At 40.7% G+C, this 20,406-nt stretch overlaps 1 protein-coding gene across 2 annotated transcripts in view; it reads left to right on the top strand.

The window, feature by feature from the left end:
- The first annotated feature begins 222 nt into the window (after positions 1 to 222).
- Positions 223 to 20,406, top strand: part of ACVR1B (activin A receptor type 1B) — a 43,675-nt gene continuing 23,491 nt past the window's right edge. The window contains exon 1 of one of the 2 annotated variants that reach the window (XM_036759337.1): positions 223 to 384. In XM_036759337.1, the coding sequence (XP_036615232.1) occupies positions 294 to 384 (91 nt within the window). In that variant the 5' untranslated portion in view covers positions 223 to 293. The remainder of the gene's footprint in view (positions 385 to 20,406) is intronic. The other variant, XM_036759338.1, reaches the window with a different exon arrangement.

Here is a 20,406-nt window from a genome sequence, read left to right as displayed (position 1 = left end):
GGCGCGCGCGCGCTCTCTCCGCCGCTGCCGAGCGCGGAGCCGCGCGCCCCTGCTTTAACCGAGCGGCGCTCCCGCACGCACACCCCTTGCCCCTCCCTGCGGGGGGCGCCAGCCCTCTCTCCGCGCACGCGCGCCGCAGGCGGGCCCCGCGCGGCCGCCGGGACAGCACGTGCGGGGAGGAGGCGGAGGCGGCGGCGGCGGGCGCGCGCGCGGGGCGGGCGCGGGCGCGCGCCGGGAGCTGCTGGGCTGCGGCGGCGGCGGCGGCGGCGACGGCGGCGGCAGCGACGGTTACTATGGCGGAGTCGTTCGGAGCCTCCTCCTTCCTCCTCCTGGTCTTCCTCCTGCTGGAGGGCGGCGGCGGCGCCGGGCCCCGCGGGACCCAGGGTGAGTCCCGGGGAGGGTGGGAAGGGAGAGCCGGGAGAGCGGGCGGGATCCGGGGCGAGGCCTGGAACCGAGGCACCCCCTCCCTCCCTCGTCTCTCCCTCCGCCCGCCGGGCCGTCGCTTGACTTGGCTTGGCTGGGCTCGGCCCCGGAGGTTCGGGGAGCCCTGCTCAGCCTGCCCGGCGAGGCGTGGCCGCCGCCCTCCAGGCCTGGCCAGGGGAAGGGTCTCCAACCCTGACCCCCGCCCCGATGGGCCAGGGTCCCTGCCCTCCCCCCCGACACATCCAGAGGCCAGGGTCTCCATCGTCCTCCCTACCTGCCCATGTCCTGGGGAGGGGAATAGCTCTGACCCCCTCCCCCATTACACACACACACACACACACACACACACACACACACACTGTCACACTCGTCCAGGAGATGGTGTATGGAAGGACTGAGGAGGGTGAACCTAGGGCTCGAAATTGGGAAATGTTTCGCACCCCAGAATAGGGCAACGAATTGACGTGTGTTAGAGTTGCTTCCCCCCACCCTCTACCTCCAACCCCAAGGGCCCCATTCATTTAATTACTTCGTGGATGCCTTTCATTCGAAATCTTGATAAAAAATCTAAAATCTATCTACCTTTAACCTCCAAGATTACATAAAGATCCGAGGGGAGGAAGTTCTCCCACTGCCCTTGGCCAAGATTTCCCTCCTCCTCCCCCAAGAAAGAATTGACAAACAAAAACTTACCTTCTATGCCAAACAACCTTATGCCTTCTTGACAGACATTCCCTTCCGCCACAACAGGAGATGGACATGTTTCAGCAACACTATCTCTTGTTTGTGAAGCCCTTTGGTTTGAGAGGCGCCATTGAAATCCTAAAATATTATTTAGTTTAAGGGATAATCGATTCCAGTGGTTTTGCCATAGGGATGGTGGGTGAAGATTCTGTCTGAATTGAAATGATTATTGACCTGCAGATTTGTCTGGGAGGGATGATCGGGACTCTAGGCTAATAACAGAATCTGCTGCTTTGAATTCTCAGCAACCACCTAGCCTTTCAACAATGGAATACAAAGTGTGTGTGTGTGTGTGTGTATATATATATTTGCTAACACTGTTTTTCCACTAAAGATGACAGTCCTGGCTTTCTTAACTAACCCAATCAAACAGAAAAGGGATCATTGCACTTTGAGTCTGAAAAACAGTTTTATTATCTTTGATATCTGGTCTTGCTGGTAGCTGGTGTGTGCATTCGGTCTTTGTTCACTGCACTACAGCTTCTGTTCAGTGTTTCTGTTTTCAGCGTTCTGTGTTTTCTTCCTTATTAATGTGTTGTATAGGCAACTACTCTGTGTAGTATGATTCTTGAACACAGTGTAAAGGTGTGTGAACAGACACTGACAGCATTTGTGGTGAAATGATGACTTCCGTGAATAAGGAGATTTCATGGGAGTGGGGTGGGAGGTAGTTACAATGGACCATGTTTCTGGAAGATAAAATGTTATTAAGAAAAAGAGCTTGATTTAACCCCTGGTTTGCTTGTTAGGATATTATGAATAACTCCTTAAGTTTCTTTCACAAGGATTTCTATTGTGTTCTTACTGTGTCAAACATTGTCTTTTTTAATGTCTGTTTTGGAAAGTCTGAGTAAAACAATAAAGTACCCACTTAAAATGTTTCATTGATAATCTAGCTTGTTCTGAATGAGCAGAATGTCTGATAGGAGAGGAGAGGGGGTTGGGCCGGAGTTTCTTTTTTTTTTTTCTTCTGTTTCTTTTTTACATTAGAAAATTGGTTGTATGTCCAGCAGATATTCTCCAAGGCCTTAAAACTTCTTGGCCAGACACTACAATTTTTTCCGGGACACATCTAGTTACCCGCAGTGAATGCACCGGAAACCACTGTTGCAAAAGGATTAGAGTAGAACGTCAGTTCTGGGAAAGCAAACTATGGGCCATGGGGTGACAACTAGTTGAATCTTTTCTCCTATATGTATGTCCATCATACATTTATTTTATCTGTATTGAATGGGCTAGAAATAGAGCAGGGTAGTTCTAAAGCATTTCAGACCTTGCCTTGCACTCTGTAACAGAAGCATGAGTAGTGTGGGAGGATGTCCATTTAATAGAGAGGCTGGTGGGGCACTGGGACCTTTGTACCTTAATAAAATGCTGACAGTGGGAAGGGGAAGGAGTTTGTACTCTGATAAAGTTGTGGCACAGAACCCGCTTGACTAGGAACACCATGCTTTTTCAGATTCATCTGTGGAGTTCGCATTTCTGTACTGTAATGTTTAAAAATAGGAAATTATTTGATTTAGGAGAGGCAATAGAAAAGTGCACTCATTTCTCAAGATCAACAGAAACCTTAGTAGTAGAGATACTAGGAATTCTGATAGGAAAATAATGAAACTTAGGGGAACCTATTTAAGATCTCATTTGAATCCAGATGTCCACTTAGCAACATAATATGCCCAGTAAAAGTGGGTTCTTAGAACAGAGAATAAGTGAATCCATAAGTGAATCATTGTCTGTCCATGACTTTTATCTGTCCAAAAAGGCTTATGGAAGACATGTATTAATGGGAACTTGGAGTGGGAAGACTTTTGCAATACCAGAAGTTTTCTCCCTCACTGGTTGTCCTTGAGCAAGTTTAACCTCTGTGTACCTCAGTTTTTCTTTCTATATTGTAAAGGAAATGATACATGCTGTTCTTTTGGGACATTTGTGAGACTGAATTACTGATATCCAGTTGGCCTGGTATTTTTAGATACAGTTTCTGTACTTATGTGAATAAGCCATGTTGGGTTACTTTTTATCTTATCAGGGCAGAATAACTGCTTTGTGATTGAAGGAAATACCATTTGTCACAGTGTTATTTCTTTTTATTTATGCATTTTGGCAGGCTACTTTCAGATTCTTTCAAGTTAATCTCTGCCTTAGAGGACAGGTCTTTAACATTTGTACAACTAGCTGTGTACCTAGGCCATCTGAGATTCTGGAGGGAGTGACCTGCTTAGCTTTATTGGTTTGGCACCATATTATTTATTATGCAACTCTGGGTATGTTTATGGCACTATGTAAATGTTACATAAGAACATACAACCTTAGATTTGGGCCAGTTGGTAACTCAACCAGAGGAGGTTAGACTGAGAACTTCATCTTAAAAGGTTCCTTGGAATGTCAGAGACAAGGGTGTGATTAAAACTACTCCTTTCATGGGAATTTTTATTGTGTCTTTACTATGTCAAAGACATACTATGTCTTCCCCTGATAATTTGGTATAATGTTCCCTCAGTGTCCTCTAGTACCCTAGTTCATAGGGGCACAGATTTAAAGCTAGAAAGGACTTTAGAGATGGTCTAGTCCAGGGGTAGGGAACCTTTTGCCTTGGGGCTGTGTGTGGCCCCCTGGGTCCTCAAGTGCAGCCCTTTGACGGAATCCAAACTTCACAGAACAAATCATTTTGAGCATTTATTTGGATTCAGTCAAAGGGCCACATTTGAGGACCAAGAGAGCCACATGTGGCCTCGAGGCCACAGGTTCCCCACCCCTGTACAGTCTCTTCATTTTACTTATGAGGAAAATTAGGCCTAGAGAGGTTATGTGCCCAGGGTCACATAGGTAGTGACAAAGTGACAAAGCAAGGATTTATCTCATTTTCCTTCATTTTCTGTCTTGGCAATCTGTTTAACCAGTTCAACTTTACACTGTCTTCTACCTTTGAATTCCTTGCCCCCATTGTCCAAATTGCTGCTGCTTATCCTTTTCCAAGTCCCAAACTTGGATTCCCCTCACCATTTCTCATCTTTAGTCCTACTTCATGCTGCTGATGACTGCTGGCTAGAAATCACATATCCCAGATGCCTGAATCCACTACAAGTTTATTTTATCTAATCTCACTTGGGCCCTCTCTGCCTACAGGGCAAACCTTTAAAATATCTCTGATTCACCTTTTATCACACTCCCCATGAGATCTGTTCCAGACCTTTCCTTCTTCTCTCAAACTATTTACATGACCCCTCTCCACTTCACTCTCCAGGGAGGACCTAGTACTTAGACCAAGAAAATTAAGGCCGTCTTTCATGAGTTCCCTCTTGTTGTCAGTTCCACACCTCTTATCTCCTCATCATTCCCCATTGTCTCTGAGAAAGATGAATCTTCTGCTTTCCAAACTTCTTATTCCCTAGATTCTCATCCCTTCCTTTCTCTTCCAAGCACTTGTTCTGTCAGTCATCTCTTCTACTCTCTCCAATCTTCCTTCACTCCTTTTCCACTGGCTCCTTAACTACTACCACCAAACATGCCCAGATCTCCCCATCACAAAAAAACAAATAGACAAACAGCCTTTCATTTGATCCTGCTATCACTTCAAGCTTTTTGTCCTATGTACCCTCCCTTTCCCTGCCAAGTTCCTAGTAAAAGCCCTTTTCCTTCACATTCTTACCTGTCTCTTTCTTGTCAATCTCTAAGCTAACTTCCTACCCTACCTCATCACTCGACTGAAGTTGCTCTTTCTAAAAATCTCTTAATTGCTAGATCCAATGGTTTTTTCCTTAAAATTTTATCCTTTTTGACTGTTCTACTGACCACCCCCTGCTCAGGGATATTCTCTGTTCCTTGAATTTCCATGGCATTGCTCTCTCTCTTGCTTCTCCTCTTATATATTTGACCATTCCTTGGTCTCCTTTGCTGGACCATCATCATCATCATCATCATCATCATCTATGTTCTGTTCTCTATTTGGTATATCCTATGCCTGTGTACTGGGCTCTCTTCTCTATGTTCTCCGGGTAATCTTTATCAGTTCCCTTGGATTCAGTTATCTTTATGCAGATGACTCAATTCTATGTATTTAGCCCTCATCTCTCTTCCGAGCTCCAAGTCACTAATTACCTGTTGGGCATCTCTAACTTGATGACCCATAGACGTTGCCCAAAAAAGAACTCATTATCTTTCGCTTAAAACACACTCCTCTTAACTTATTCCTTGCTTCTGTTGAGGGCAGGAGCATCCTTATAGTCACCCCAAGTTCACAAACTTAGAGTTATCCTTGATTCTTCTCCTTCTTCCTATTCCCCCCACCCCCATCTCCATATCCAAACAAATGTAAAGTCTGTTTTCTACCTCCACAACTTCACTCACATAGCACCACTCTAGCTAAGGTCCTTATCTCTTCTTGACTACCGAAGTACTCTTGTAATTGTTTTCACTGTTCTATTTTCGAAACCTTCTTCAATCTGGTATTTTCAGGGGCTGCCCCCCAGGAGAGAATACTCTCCCTCCTTCTCTCTGCTTCCTTCAGGCCTCAGCTAAAGTCCCACTTTCTGCAAGAAGCCTTTCCTGGTCCTCTTTAATCTCTCTCTTGATTATTTCCGGTTTACCATATATATATGTGTGTGTGTGTGTGTGTGTGTGATATATAGATATACACACACATATACACATATATGTGTGTGTGTTTGTGTATAGTTTGTACATAGTTGTTTGCGTGTTGTTTCCCCCATTGGATTGTGAGCTCCTTGTTATCAGGGGCTGTTTTTTTTTTTGCCTTTCTTTGTATCATCAGCGCTTAGCACAGTGCCCAGCACATAGTAGGTGCTTCATACGTGCTAGTTGAATTCATAGACAGCTTTCAAATAATATTCCTATTTGACCGTTGCTTCCTGCTCATTAAGCCTCAGTGGCTCCCTATTGCCTCTGCCATCTACTAAATACTACATATTTACAAACTCACAATCCGGCTCCATTCTGTTTTTCACATTACTTCCCTCACATATTTTGTTCCAGCCAAACTGTTCAACTTAACGTTCCCAATACATGACGTTCCATCTTCTGCTTCTTTGCCCTTCACCTAGTAGAATTCCTAGCTCCAGGCAAGGCTCAGCCCGAGTGCCACCTTTGATGGGAGGCCTTTTCTGGCTGCAGCTAGGGCTTCCTGCCTTCCCATCGCATCCCTGAAATTACTTTGTGTTTACTTCATATAAATTTTGAATTTGGCTCTGTACGTTGTTTCCCCAATAGAATGTAAGTTCCTGGGAACAGGAACTGTCTCTGCATCTCCAGTGCCTGGTCCAGTGAGTCCTAGGAGGCACTTAATAGTTGCTCAATGACTGGAAATTGAATAACATTCTTTTGAAAATCCTGTTTGAGTGACTGACTTTTGGTGGGCTGTGATATTATAGTCAAGCTAATTCCATCCCAGGGAGCTCATTGCAACTCTTACTGCCACCACATAAATCAGTGAATTGGTGAGATCTGCTGCTGCTGCTGCTGCTGCTGCAGCAGCTTCCATCAGAACTTGCTGGAGAGGCTTGTCAGTTTGAATTGCATTTCATTTCAGGCTGTTCTTAGGAGTAACTCTAGTTCATGCTTTTCTCTACCTATTTTATTTAATTCTAAGGCATAGTTGAACCCAAGCTAACACTAAGGTTCATCTCTTTGTGTTGTATTTTTATTTTTAAAATCTGTCCTTTACTATTTATGGATACAGTCCCTACTTGGAATACCACCCTTGTTTGGACTCCTGTGCATTTTTTTTTGTAAGATGGAATTTTTATGTAAGATGATTTCATCTCATTTTCTCTTTGTATTTTTAAAAAGTATCCTAAAGCATTTCTTCCCATCAATATCATTGACAGTAATAGTGCTACAGGCATCTTTGCCCAGTCTAGGCAGAGCTAATGGGGAACAGTGAAACCTTTAGAATAGTCAGTGCCTCCAGAGATAGAAGAAGAGTAGCTTTCACTCCCAGTCACTCCATGGAATCTCCCCAGGGTCGTCTTCATGGGCCTGTGCTAGTGCCTTTTCTTAATTTTCGCTTTCCTCAATGTTTACTGAAGACATGGTTTACAAAAATTTTCCCGAGATCTCTTCTAATTTAAACTTGGTACTCATATATAGTGGAGAAAACCTGACTTTTGCCATATGACCTCAGGCAATTCCCTCCTATTGGACCTTAGTTTCCTCAGCCATAAAATGAAGATATTTGACTACAGGACCTCTAAGGTTTCTTTCAGTCTTAATATTCTATGAGCCTTGTAAATGCTATCTTTCCAGTTTTCTCTCTACCTGCAGATTCCTCTATACTTCCGTTTTGATCTTTTGTAAACAAAAAGCACGGTATAAGAGTTTGCTGAACTTCTTGTGCCGAAACATTAGCCAGAGTTTGATTTCACCCTGAAACATCCATTTTAGGACATTATCTTATAAACTGCACTTTTTCTTATGTTATTTTTTCCCCTTGGGAAACCACTTGGGTTTGCATGTAGTCCCTTTCTGCCTCGGTTTTCTCTCAGCCCCATTCTCTCACCACCAGTTGTTTTTGCTGGATGCTTAGAGCTTAACATAGTGAAAACTGCTTAACCCTTTGCTTGCATCATCAAACCAAACCTCATCCAGTCTGGTCACAGATAAGCCAGTCGTCCTGTTCATTTAACTCCTCTGTACCTGTTTCCTTGTCTGTAAAATAGGAGTCATCGCACCTCTCCTACTGCCCTCTGATGATTGTAGGAGCTACAGAAAAGTAGAATCTATTTGCTCTGTGATGAATTAATAAGTGAAAAGTGGTCATTTGAATCCAGGTTTTTTATGTACTTACCATTCTTATCCCTTTCCTTTTCCATTACCCTGAGTCTTTTGGGGATCTTTTAAGGGGAAGATTATTTGGGCAGTTTGACAGTGAATATTTTAAATTGAGAAGAAGGTTAGCATAATGGACTCGAGTCAGGAATACCTGAACTTGAATCCGGAACCAGACATTTATTAACTGTGTCAAGTCAATAAGCATTTATTCAGTACTGTGGGGCAGCTAGGTGGTGCAGTGGATAGAGCATTGGGCTGGGAATCAGAAAGTCTCATCTTCGTGAGTTCAAATCTGGCCTTAGACACTTAGTAGCTGTATGACCCTGTGCAGGTCACTTGACCCTGCTTGCCTCAGTTCCTCATCTACAAAATGGGTAGGAGGGTTTTTTTTTTTTTGGTTCTGTTTCTTCTTTCTCATGATTCATTCCATTGGTCAAAATTCTTCTCCACGACTTGACTAGTGCATAAATTAATTCAATGCGAAGTTATACATGACAGTTATATGAGATTCCATGCCGTCTTGGGGAGGGAGGGGGGAGGGAGGGGAGAAAAACTGGAACTCAAAACCATGTAGTACCGTGTGTGGTAAACTAAAAATAAATAAAGAAATTCAAAAAAAAAAAAACAAAATGGGTAGGAGAAGGAAATGGCGATCTATTCCAGTCTCTTTGCCAAGAAAACCTCAAAATAGGGTCAGGAAGAGTTGGACAGGGCTGAAGTGATTGAACAACAAAGATGGCACCACACCAGAGCTGGGAATGCAAAGAGAGGCAGAAAGAGTGCCTGCCCTCCAGGAACTTACACTCTCAGGCGCGAGATAGTCTTCCATCATCGGTGGGGTCCAGAGGCACAGAGAGTCTTTACAGTTGACCTGACCCTGGGCAAGCTATTTAACAGCTCTAAGCCTATTTCCACTTCTGTGAAATGGGAACAGTGATGTCTACTTCACAGACTTGTTGTAAGGATTAATTAAGATGACGTACATGAAGCACTAAGTGCTATATAAATACGATCTGATATTGTTAGATTGCTTAAATTCTTAATTGAGTCATAGTCAAGGGAGTCAAACTATATTTCAGCTAATATCTATGGTGTATCTAGGTGCTAAGTCTGCTGTAAATGCTTATTAATTATCTGTGTATACGTTTGCATATTTTAGGCCAGAGATTATATAATAGTAGATTGTTGTTGTTGTTCAGTAGAGTCCAATTCTTCATGACCCCATGGACCGTAGTATGGTCGGCCCATCTCCATCATCTCTTGAAATTTGTCCAAGTTCGTGTTCATTGTTTCCCTGACACTATCTGTCCATACCATCCTTGCCATCCTCTTTTCCTTTTGCCTTCAATCTTTCCCAACATCAATGTCTTTTCCAGTGAATCCTGCCTTCTTATGTGGCTGAAGTATTTAAGCTTCAGCTTCAGTATTTGACCTTCCAGTGAATAGTCTTAATTAATATCTTTGAGTATTGACTGAACTCCTTGCTGTCCAAGGGACTCCTAAAAGTCTTCTCCATCCCCACAATTCAAAAGCATTAATTCTGCAGTGCTCAGCTTTCCTTATAGACCAAGCCATTTAAATAAGTTAATTCATTTAGTCAATCAAGATTACCCTAGGATGCAGAATTCCTTCTATAAAAGAAACATAAGTTGTCCCTGCCCACCAAGAGCTTGAAATCAGCATGTTTTTCTGCTCCTTGGTTGGTGAAAAAGCTAAAGAAACCTGAATAGTTCAGTTACAGCTCAGTGTTCTTTATCCTGTTATTCCTTACAAAACATCCAATCCTTATAAAAACCAGCTGTTGCATGAGTACGTTTTAAAGAAAGCATATATTATCTTAGAATATTCTTTAAGAGAATTTAAAGTAGACCAAAGCCAGGTGGCTGTAAACTACACCTGGGAAGTAGAAATTATTTTGTTGTACAGAGTCTTCCTTTGAATGGTGTTTGCCATATTGAGATTTTACCTATCATCATATGTTCCAATTTTATCTAACACAAGTTTCCAGATCCATCTTTCTCTACTTACCAGAAGTTAACCAACTATTACCTTTTTCCCCCCTCTCCAGCTTATAACATCTGTCACTTTCATTTCCATCCCTTCAGGTATAACATCACATTTGTACTGCCGCACTTTTAGTTTCACCTCTCTTCACCTCTAATATTCTGCCCACGAGTCCCTCTAATAATTCTGCCGAAGTTCTCTTTTTGAGCCACTTTGAACAGGATAGCCATCTCTTCTTCCTTCTTACATCACTTCTCATCTCTTAATCTGTTATCTATTTATTTTTCTCCAGCTGTCCTATTTTTCTTTTCATCCCTTGCATTTAGGATAGTATCAGATTATAGATACTTAATATTTGTTGCATTTATTAAGCTATATTAGCTTTCTTCTCACCAAAGCAACTAACCTAAGCCTTTTTCTTTCTCAAAACTGCATCCCCGCTGTCTCTAAAATACTTATCCTTAGTATGGTAAGTAGGTCAGGAAGAAGATACCTTTCGTAAGCTTCCGTGTCAAATAACTATTGTTGCCCTGATAGACCAGATAAAATAAAAGCCACACAGAGGTTGACTACAGAAAAAAGAAAGTATTCTTTGTATTTTTTTTAATTGTAGAATAAAGTAAAGGATGGTTGTTTTCTTCTCTTTACCTCACTCACCTCCTTCCTAGTGCTTTGTACATAATGGATAGTTTATTAAATATAATGGCTGTGTTGATGGTCCTGCAAAGACTGGGGGTATTCCCTCATAATGATTCATTCCATTCCTGTCCTACCATGCCACTCAACCTCCCAGGCAGCCACAGGGACCCTTCAGGATGACCGTTCCTACCCTCAGTCATAGATTAAGTTGCACTGACAGTTCTCCTTAGCATAAATGCCAAGCATTTATTTGGGAAAGAACAAAGCTTTCATTCTGTAGACCTGAGGCTTAAGGTTGAACTTGTTTAAACAACTCTCTAGGGTTGGGTTTGTTTCCAAGCAAAATGTCAGAAAGGTATTGTGTAGAATGGATGCAGTGCTGAACTGGCTTCTCCAACACCTCTTTCATGTAAACTCCGTTTCTAGGCCCTCTTTTCTAGATAGGAGCAAACTAAAGAACCAGCTTGTCAAGTTCTTATTGTCAAAACTGGATTTTCCCTTACTGCTGAGCTTCCTTTATTAAGTTAACTGTATTTTTCTTAGATGCTCTTTAGCCGAAACAGGGAATATATCTTGGTTGGTTCATGAAAATCCTCTCATATTTTGGATTTCCAAGATGCTACCAATTACACACTCATAGTTTGATGGTGAGACATTTTGTATCAGTCTCAAGGAGCTTTTGATTATTTTTCTTTTTACTGCTATTTGGTGATTCTAGTGAAAGAGGAAAGATAATTTAGAAACTACAGATAAAGGAAAGGTAATTTCTTCTGAATTTTTTTGATTGCTGAACTTTATTGCTATAAGAATTTCCTACTCATAACTCTGAGCCTTAGTATAGGATAGTACAAGTTTCTTCAAAATAACTTGGAATTCAGGAGACAAGTGAAAAGAACATTTAGCTTGAAATCAAAAGATCCAAATTCAGATTTAGACTCTGTTACTTCCTAGCACTGTGGCCATAGGCAAATTGTTTAATCTCTCAGGGCTTCCATTTCCTCATCTATAAACTGTGGATAATTTCAAATTGTTTTGAGGAAAGTGCTTTGTAAAACTCTAAAGTACCATATAAATGTGAGCTATTATTATTACTTTAGTGGTTTTGTGCAGGAATGCCAAACATCATGGAACTGAGTTCATGATTGTGGGACTGTAATTCTCCAGTCTTCTATTTCTCAGCATAGCCATTTTTTTTGGTGGAAATTCTAGCATTTGTCTAGGCCATTCCTATTAACAAAAGAGGCTTGTGCACTTACCAGTTTTCCTTACTGAGCAATATCAGTTTTAGAAACCTAAGGAATAAAATGGATGAGTTAGTATACCTGGCGGCAAGTGACAATTTTCATGTAATTGTTTTCTAGGAAACTTGGTGGACTTACAGCTTATAGGCTCTATAGGAAGGATGGAGATGGACAAATAGGAAATACAGCCCAGTACAACACCAATAGTAATGGAATGAAAATCATTGCCAAAGTACTATGGAGTCTCTGCATGGCAATTCCATAATTGTATGATAAAAATGTGCTAGTAAGGATATGCTACAGACCACCTAGCTAGGATAGTGAGATTAGGGTGGAAATGTTAAATGGGATTGTGGAAGCTATAGAATTAGTCCTGGCAGTAGTAATTGGGGACTTTAACTATCTAAACATAATTAGGCAGAATTGGAACAAACCGTGGACCTAAGATTTTTGACTTATTCTGAATAAAACTTTACTTATTTTATAACCCACAAGGAATAGAAATATACCAAACTTGATTCTAAGTAGTGAAGAAGAACTGGTACAGAGAGTCATTATGACTGATTAAGAAAAGAGAAAGCACAGTATTTACCAGACCACCTAAAAATGTCTTATTAAAAGGCCAGGATAAATGTGTACCAAGGATCAAAATGACCTGGTTGGAGGGAGTGGGGGCAGATACAGTACTAAAGGGGAGATGGAGAGTAAAAAAGGTTCTTGCAAAGGAAATTGCATCTTTCCAAAAATGGAAGGCTCTTCCTTTTGAGGCACCTGGGAAGCCAAGAAGATTATGAGACATATATCCTACAAGGGATTCCAAAGCAAGTAATCAGGTTATCTTAAAATACACCAGAGGGGAGGGAACCATTTTAGAGAATCAGTGGAGCCACTTGGTGATCATGGTGCAAAAGGTGCTTTCAGAGATGCAAAAGAAATCAAAAAGTTGCAAGGAATCACTTGCTTCAGTACCATACCCAAATTATAGACTAAACAGTGTTGAATGCACAGGATTCTCTAGATCTAATCGATAGAATAGATTTAAATAAATTATTGCATCCTCCCTAGGGTTTCAAAGGAACACAAGGGTAAAATTGTAGAGTAGTACCGAAGTGTATAACCTGTTGCTATAAATGCCAGGCAAGCCAGCCTCGCTGGCAACAGGGCATCCTGAGGAAAAGAAAAGAAGTAGCATATGCCAGGCAAGTCAAACCACTACCATCACTGTGACCACCATCTCCCATTGGATGCTAATGGAGACAGCACAGGTCCATGAACCAAGAGCCCTGGAAATAGTGACATTAAATAATAACATAAAAGAAGCGGCATTAACATCTGCTTAGCTGCTGCAGCTTAAGGACCATGAGACTTTTCCATCAGACTTGCAGCCGAAGCCTTCCACATATGTTTTCTCCTCCATTAAAATTTGGATTTCTTGAGTGCAGGGACTGTCTTATTTTTCTATTTGTATCTCCAGTACTTAGTATAGTGCTTTGGACATTAAAAACACTTAATAAATGATTTTATTCACTTAAGTAACTGCTCTGCCAATGCACTGGTAAATTCTATTTTCATTGGGAATGCTTGAAAGCCTTCTATTTCATTAAATAGAAGAATTTCATTCTATTTCTCCTCCCTGTAGAATTATACTCAGTTTTGCTGGAGAGGTTATTCTTGGTTGTAATCCTAGGTTCTTTGTCTTTCAAAATATGTTCCAAGCTTTCCTTTCCTTTTAGCAGTAGCTGCTAAATCTTGTGTGAGCCTGACTGTGGCCTCTGAGATCCTTGAATTCTTTCTAGATGCTTGCAGTATTTTTTCTTTGGCCTGAGAACTCTGGATTTTGGCTATAACATTTCTTGGAATTTTCATTTCAGGGTTTCTTTCAGAAGGCAACTAGTGTATTCCTTTGATTTCTACTTTGCTCTTTGGTTCTAAGATATCTCATCATTTTTACTTTGTAATTTCATGAAATAGGATGTCAAGACACTTTCTCTCTCACTGTCACTCTTGCTCTTACTCTCTCATTACTGAGTATCAGTGGACTATTGTCCAGTGATTCTTAAATTATTTCATCTCAATCTATTTTCCAAGTCACTTATTTTTCCTATAGAGTTTCTTCTATTTTTTCAGTCTTTCAACTTTATTTTATTATTTCTCGATGTCTCATAAAAAGTTATTAGTTTTTGTTTGACCAGCTCTAATTTTCAAGGAGTTATTTTCTTCAGTAAAGTTTTGTGACTCTTTTACCAAGCTGTTAATTCCCTTTTCATATCTTTCTTCAGTAGCTCTCATATGGATTTTAAAATAAAATTTTAGTGACTTTAACTCATCTAGGAATTCTTTTTGTGCTTATGTCTAATCTGCATTTTTTCCTTTGAGGCTTTACTTATGGATGTATTCATTATCTTCTGTGTTTGAGTCTTGAGCTTCCCTCTCCTCATAGTAGCTTTTTATGATTGTGCTCTTTTTTTGTTTGCTCATTCATCTAGCCTGCTTCGTGACTTCAAACTTTATGTTAGTATTGGGCTCTGCCAACTTGGGGGGGGGGGAGGGGATGTCTGACCTAAGTGTCTGCTCTTTTACATACTCCTGCTTTCACAGCTCAGTCTGGGGACCTGCAAATTTTCACTACTACCAAAAGCAGTGTGAGCTGGGAATGGGTCTGTTCGCTGCCCCGCCCCCGATCTGAATTCTGCAAGTTGGGTCTGTTGGCTTCTGTATAGTTGAATTTTAGTAGACTGCTGTTAGACTCAGTCATTGTTAGCCCACTGAGAGGTTCTGCAGGTTCAGAGGGACTGAACTGTGGGCTCCCCTTTGGCCTTAGTCTCCTGTCCTGATTATTCCACTGGGGCTAATGTGGTTAGCTAAAGGTTAGAACCAAGTCTCAATTCTACTCCTGGGCTCAGAGCCACAGAGCTAAGTTTCCGGAATTTGTGCCTTGCAACTGTTCCTCTCCATCCTGAATCTTTGACCTGGAAGTGGGTAATGGGTGTCAGAGTTGTTATGTGGCACCTGTTCTTGTACCCAGTGTTAGTTTGGTGGTTACCTAGGATCTCTTTCTTTTTATTTCTTTATTTTATTAATTTATTTTAAACTTAAATACTAAAACTTAAGTACACAATAAGAAAAGAAACATAAACATAAATTTAAATATTAAAACAATACAAAATAAGAAAAAAAAAAGCATTGTCTTGTGCACAGTAGAATGTGAGAAGATTCAAAATATACAGCAATAAATTTCCATTTCAAGAAAGTCATGCTATAGCTTTATTTCTCAAGAAATGCTATGTATTGTGTTCAGAGCTGTCCATCTTCCTAGGATTTCTTTCTGTCCAGGTGCTCTCTTGTCTCGCTTTCAGTCCTTGGTCTCTGGAGTGCTCCTGTCTCACTGCTGCCATGCTGTACATCTGCCTAACATTGTCCTCAGATCTCTTTGTCTTTCTAAGCTGCCCTGGGCTGAAAAAATGACTCATTGTGACTTTTTCTTGGTTTTCCTGATCAGAATTCAGTCTGGTGTTTTTTCTAGCTTGTTGTGGAAGAGATGTGCTGGGTGATCTAGGCAAAAATTCTTCTACTCTACTCTCTTGATTCCATCTTCTGAACTAGTAGAATGTCATATGATTTCTATCTTAATGAAAAGTTCTGGAGGAGATCCTGTAATACTTGTAATATATGTAATATGTGGTAAAAGATGTCACTAAGGCATAGGACAGGGACAGGACCTGTAATTTCATTGGTAGAGGGAACTTCAGTCTCAGAGAGTTGCCTATACATCTCGGTAAGAGGTTCAATTCAGGTTCACACGGACAGGATATCTCAGGGGTAGGAAGGACTTGAATCCAAGTCTTCTGCCTTCCAGGCTGTCTGTCACTAAGCACTTAAGCAATGGAAAGACAACATGATTTCTGGAGGAAGCAAGCAGTCTAACCTATTAGAGTTCATCAGAAAAGGGTGTGTGTGTGTGTGTGTGTGTGTGAAAAAAGCAGATTCATTTCATTGTGGAAAAGTAAAAGGTAAAGCCTTTGAGAGGAGAAATATTACATGCTATACCAGGGGTGGGGAACCTGCGACCTCAAGGCCACATGTGGCCTTTCGGGTCATTGAGTGCAGCCTTTTGACTAAGTCCAAGCTTCACAGAACAAATCCTTTTTTTTAAGGGGATTTGTTCTGTGAAGTTTGGATTCAGTCAAAGGGCTGCACTTGAGGACCTAGAGGGCCACATGTGGCCTTGAGGCTAAAGGTTCCCCACCCCTGTTATACTATTAGGATGATGAGTGCTGATCAATTACTTACAATCTGAGTAAAGGACCCATATGTCATTGTAAGTTGCTACCTGAAGATACCAGCCCAGAATGTTTTCAAAGGGACAAGAAATACAAGAGAATGCTAAGCATTAGCAGAAAAGTTATTAAAAATCAAACAGAAAACATTCTCCCTTTTTACAAAACCTTGCTGTAACTATACCTGGAATGTTAGGTGCAGGTTTGGTTGCCCATCTCAAGAAAGACATGGAATTAGATATTGCAAACCAAAATAGCAGGAGGCTAGAAAGCTGCTATATGAGCACAAACAGGTAAGGATTCTCCTCTACCCTGTCTTTCCTTTTCCTGCCAGCCAATTATTTGCCAAGTCTTATCGATTCTGTCTCCATAACATCTCTTCACTTATATAGTACCACCTTAGTTCAGTCCCTCATCACTTTTTACCTGGACTAATGTGATAGCTTACTTGTTCTCCCTGCCTCCAGTCTACCCCCTCTCTAATCCATTCTCCACAAAACCACCAAATTAATAATTCCTATATAATCTAGGTCTGACTATGTCACTCCCCTGCTGTGGAAGCTTCACTAGCTTCCTTTTGTCTCTAGGATAAAATACAAACACCTCTGTTTGGCATTTAAGGCCTTTTGCATCTGACTCTTGAGACATAGCTCACATTACTCCTTTTCATGCCTTTCTGTTACTAATGAACTGACCTACTTGCTGTTCCTGATACTCAATATTCCATTTCTCACCTTGGTTCCTCTACCCATGCTTAGTATGTTCTTCCTCCTGTCTTTGTCTTATAGAATTGTTAAATTCCTTCAAAGTCCAGCTTAGGTTCCACATTGTTTGGGAGAGTTTTCTTGATCTAGTATTTTTTAGTGCTCTACTCCGCTCCCCAAAACTATTTTGTATTTTTATATATTTTGTATGAGAGGAAGCTGTCTTCTAGGTCTGGAATACGTGGGTTCAAGCCCTTCCCTTGATACTGAATATTCTAGCTGCGAGACTATGGGCAACTCACTTAACCTCTCAGTTCCCTAGGAAACTTGGCCTAAGACTATAAACTGGAAAACAGTTGTTGATCTACCTGCCGGGTAGATGGAACTTCCTTACTATATGGCTCTGTATACCAATAACATCACAGGCATAAACTTTAAAAAATGTATATACCTATGTTTCTTCGTATGTGTTGTTTTTCCATAGTAGAGTACATCCCTTGAACATACCATTCCTTTTCTGTCTTCATATCCTGAGCACCTAACATAGTGCCTAGCACATGATAGGCATTCAATAAATGTTATTGTCTGGAGATGTGATCATGGTCTCTAAAAATCACAAAAGGAGGGAATAAGATGATTTTTTTTTGTGCCCTAAATCTTAGAATGTGAAAATTAGAGGAACTCCTTTCAAACTTGAAATACATTTAAGGCAAATAAATCTAACCCTCCAAAATGCTGTTATCTACTATGTTATGTAACAGGTCACAGATTTAAAAAAAAAAGAACCCCTAAAAAAGAGATGTTAAGGAGCATGGTGTAGTAGAGAGAGCTTTGGATTTGGAGTCAAAGGACCTGAGTTCAGATTCAAGCTCTTCCATTTATTGTCTGTGTAACCGTGGGCAAATCACTTAACCTTGCCTAGTACTCAAGAGTCCTTCTATGTAAAATATGGGGGTTCGATTGAATGATTTCTGAGATCCTTTTTCAGATATAAATCTGTGATCTCTGATAGACTGCAAATGTTAATACTGTAGTTTCCGAAAGTCATAGGTTGATTCTTTGGTGACCATTATGGTGAACTTGGAAGTTTTGAGACTATCTCTGATCTTTTGGAGTTGATGTCAAGGAGAACACTCATGCCTTTTATGCTTGTTTCAAAGTAGATTACTCAGTTTGGATGGACTGCGCCTCTAAGCTGGGTAATGCTCATGAATTTCAAATCAAGCAACAGAAGTGATCGATTTCCTCCTAGGGTATGACATTTGGTAAGGGAAAAGAGGTTTTTGCTTTCCTCGTTAGTAATTACTTTTTAATGTTTTGTTGAAGCCTGGCAGTGAATTAGATGTTTCAGCTAATATACAGCCAGATTCTGATTCTACCCACCGTGGGACTTGTAAGCCTTTTTCAAAACACTGGCTCACTTGGAAACTGTTTGCATTTTGTTACCAACCAAGTATTGGAACCCCATTCAAATTCTGCTGGGTTGCTTGTGGCACACCCAGGTTTGACTAGCAAGCATGTTTAATAAGAGATCTTTGTAAAGGAAGCATGAACATTGACTGTTTTCTAACATGTAGTAGCCAGACTGGTTTAGTTAGTCACTCTGGTTCTGATTTTCAAGCTTCTTTTTTTTTTTTTACCATAAATCTCATTGTGGAAATAAGAAATGTGTATGGTATGTGTGTGCTAGTTGTGTAAAACTAGAGATATGCTTAAGAAACAGATTGTAAGGGTTTAGCATCTATGACTCAACTCTTTTTAATTTCCTGGAGAAACTTAACATCTAGGTCCAGGTCAGTGAGAATAATGAATCCAGTGAACTGGTCCCATTATTCTATTTTGCAGTGCATATTTTCATTGGGCTGGAATCAATTATCATATCTTACATAAATATGACTTTGAATAGTACAAATTGCAACCAGCTTAGTGGTACAGTGATAGAGTCCTAGGGCTGGAATCAGGAACGCTTGAATTCAAATGTGGCTTTGGATACTCACTAGCTATGTGACCCTGGATAAGTCATTTAACCTCTCAGTGCCTCAGTTTCCTAATTAGTAAAATGGGGATAATACCTTACAGTGTTGTGAGGATCAAATGAAATGATATTTGTAAATCACTTAGCACAGTGTCTAGCACATAATAGGCACTTAATAAATGCTTGCGTCTCTCCCCCCAGTTCCCCTTCTGCCTTCTACTTCACGGGATTCATTATTTGAACTAATCAGGACTAACTGATACATAGTAAACTTAAATTTTAAAATAATTTTGTTATCCTTTATTATATTTATCAGTGAGCAGTAACAATTTTAAAAGCATAGCCAAGTTTCTCTTTTAATTGAAATCCAAGAAAATATTTGTAAATCTAAAGCATTATTTTCTATGTAGTATCAGTGATCTAAGCTGCATGAATTTTTTTTTTTTGGTGGTTTAATTAGGAACGAGTGTTTTGGAATTTTAAACAGTGATGCTTCCTTTTTTCCTGAGATTCAGTTTCTCTATCTTGTCCCAGGTTGGAAGTGCAACAGCTACTGTGACTGGCCCCTCTCCTAAACAGCCTGATGGCCCCCTTCTCTAAGGTGCTCACCATATTGGTGACAGACTTAGTGGACATCCAGTCAGCTTAGTCCACTGTAGCTCAGAAGCCCTAGGCTGAAGCAGTCCACCAGCTTCAGGCTCCCCACTGAGAGGGATTATAGGCAGTTGCCACCATGCCCAGAATCTTTTCAGATTCTCAATTTATATGCAAATATTTTTTGTGAAGAAAACCTTTATCTGAGCTACTGAAAGCATACTGTAGCACTAAAGCTTTGTAATCCCAGTGAAGGTAAATATTTATAGGTGGGCAAACTGAGGCTCAGAGAGTCTAAAAGTACTTGCTGAAAGCATTAGATAGCAAACTCAGCAGGGGAGGAAGAATTAAAACTTAGACTTCCTAACTTGCAGTCCAGTGTTTGTCCAGTCTGGAATACATTTCACCACTTTTGTTCTTTCCTGTCTTATGCCAGGATTGCTTTAGGAACTTCCCAGAAATAACAAGCCACATGTGGGTGTTTTATCTCCAGAATGATTCACTAGAAAGAGGCCACGTACTTAACTAAAGGAGAGTAAGAATGAGAATGACTCTTGTCTGGCTAACGCCAATAAATGATGGACAGTAGAGTGCATCCTTTTAAAAGGCCACTTTGCTTTTGGTCTTCTCTCTGTGCTCAGAATAGTTGCCTGTTAAAGTTGTTGGTTTTCCCTTTCTCATTCCCCAAAATAGAACAAATGTGACCTATGTTCAGGTCCTAACTAGCAAGAAATAGGCTTTCCAGTCTGGAAAACATTCTGAGACGAAGTTTTCCATTTGACACCATGAATTAGAAGTCAATATCCACAGTTTTTCAGGAAGGAGTATTTTTTTTTAAACTTTCCCTTCAGAACCCAGAGTACTTTAAGCAGTTGACAGTGCTTGAATGAATAGTTGGTACCCTCAGAATCTTTCCTGGCATCCTTCAGTTTCTCCCCAAAGGCTTCTGGTATATGACAGAAATCTCTAAGTTTCTACTTATGATAAAATTGGAGTGTATGAAAACAAAGAAATGGAGG

Source organism: Trichosurus vulpecula, chromosome 5 (genome assembly GCF_011100635.1).
Source record: "Trichosurus vulpecula isolate mTriVul1 chromosome 5, mTriVul1.pri, whole genome shotgun sequence".
In the NCBI taxonomy this organism is placed as follows: Eukaryota; Metazoa; Chordata; class Mammalia; order Diprotodontia; family Phalangeridae; genus Trichosurus; species Trichosurus vulpecula.
Note: the sequence above shows the minus strand (reverse complement) of the source record. Positions and strands in the feature narration are given on the sequence as shown.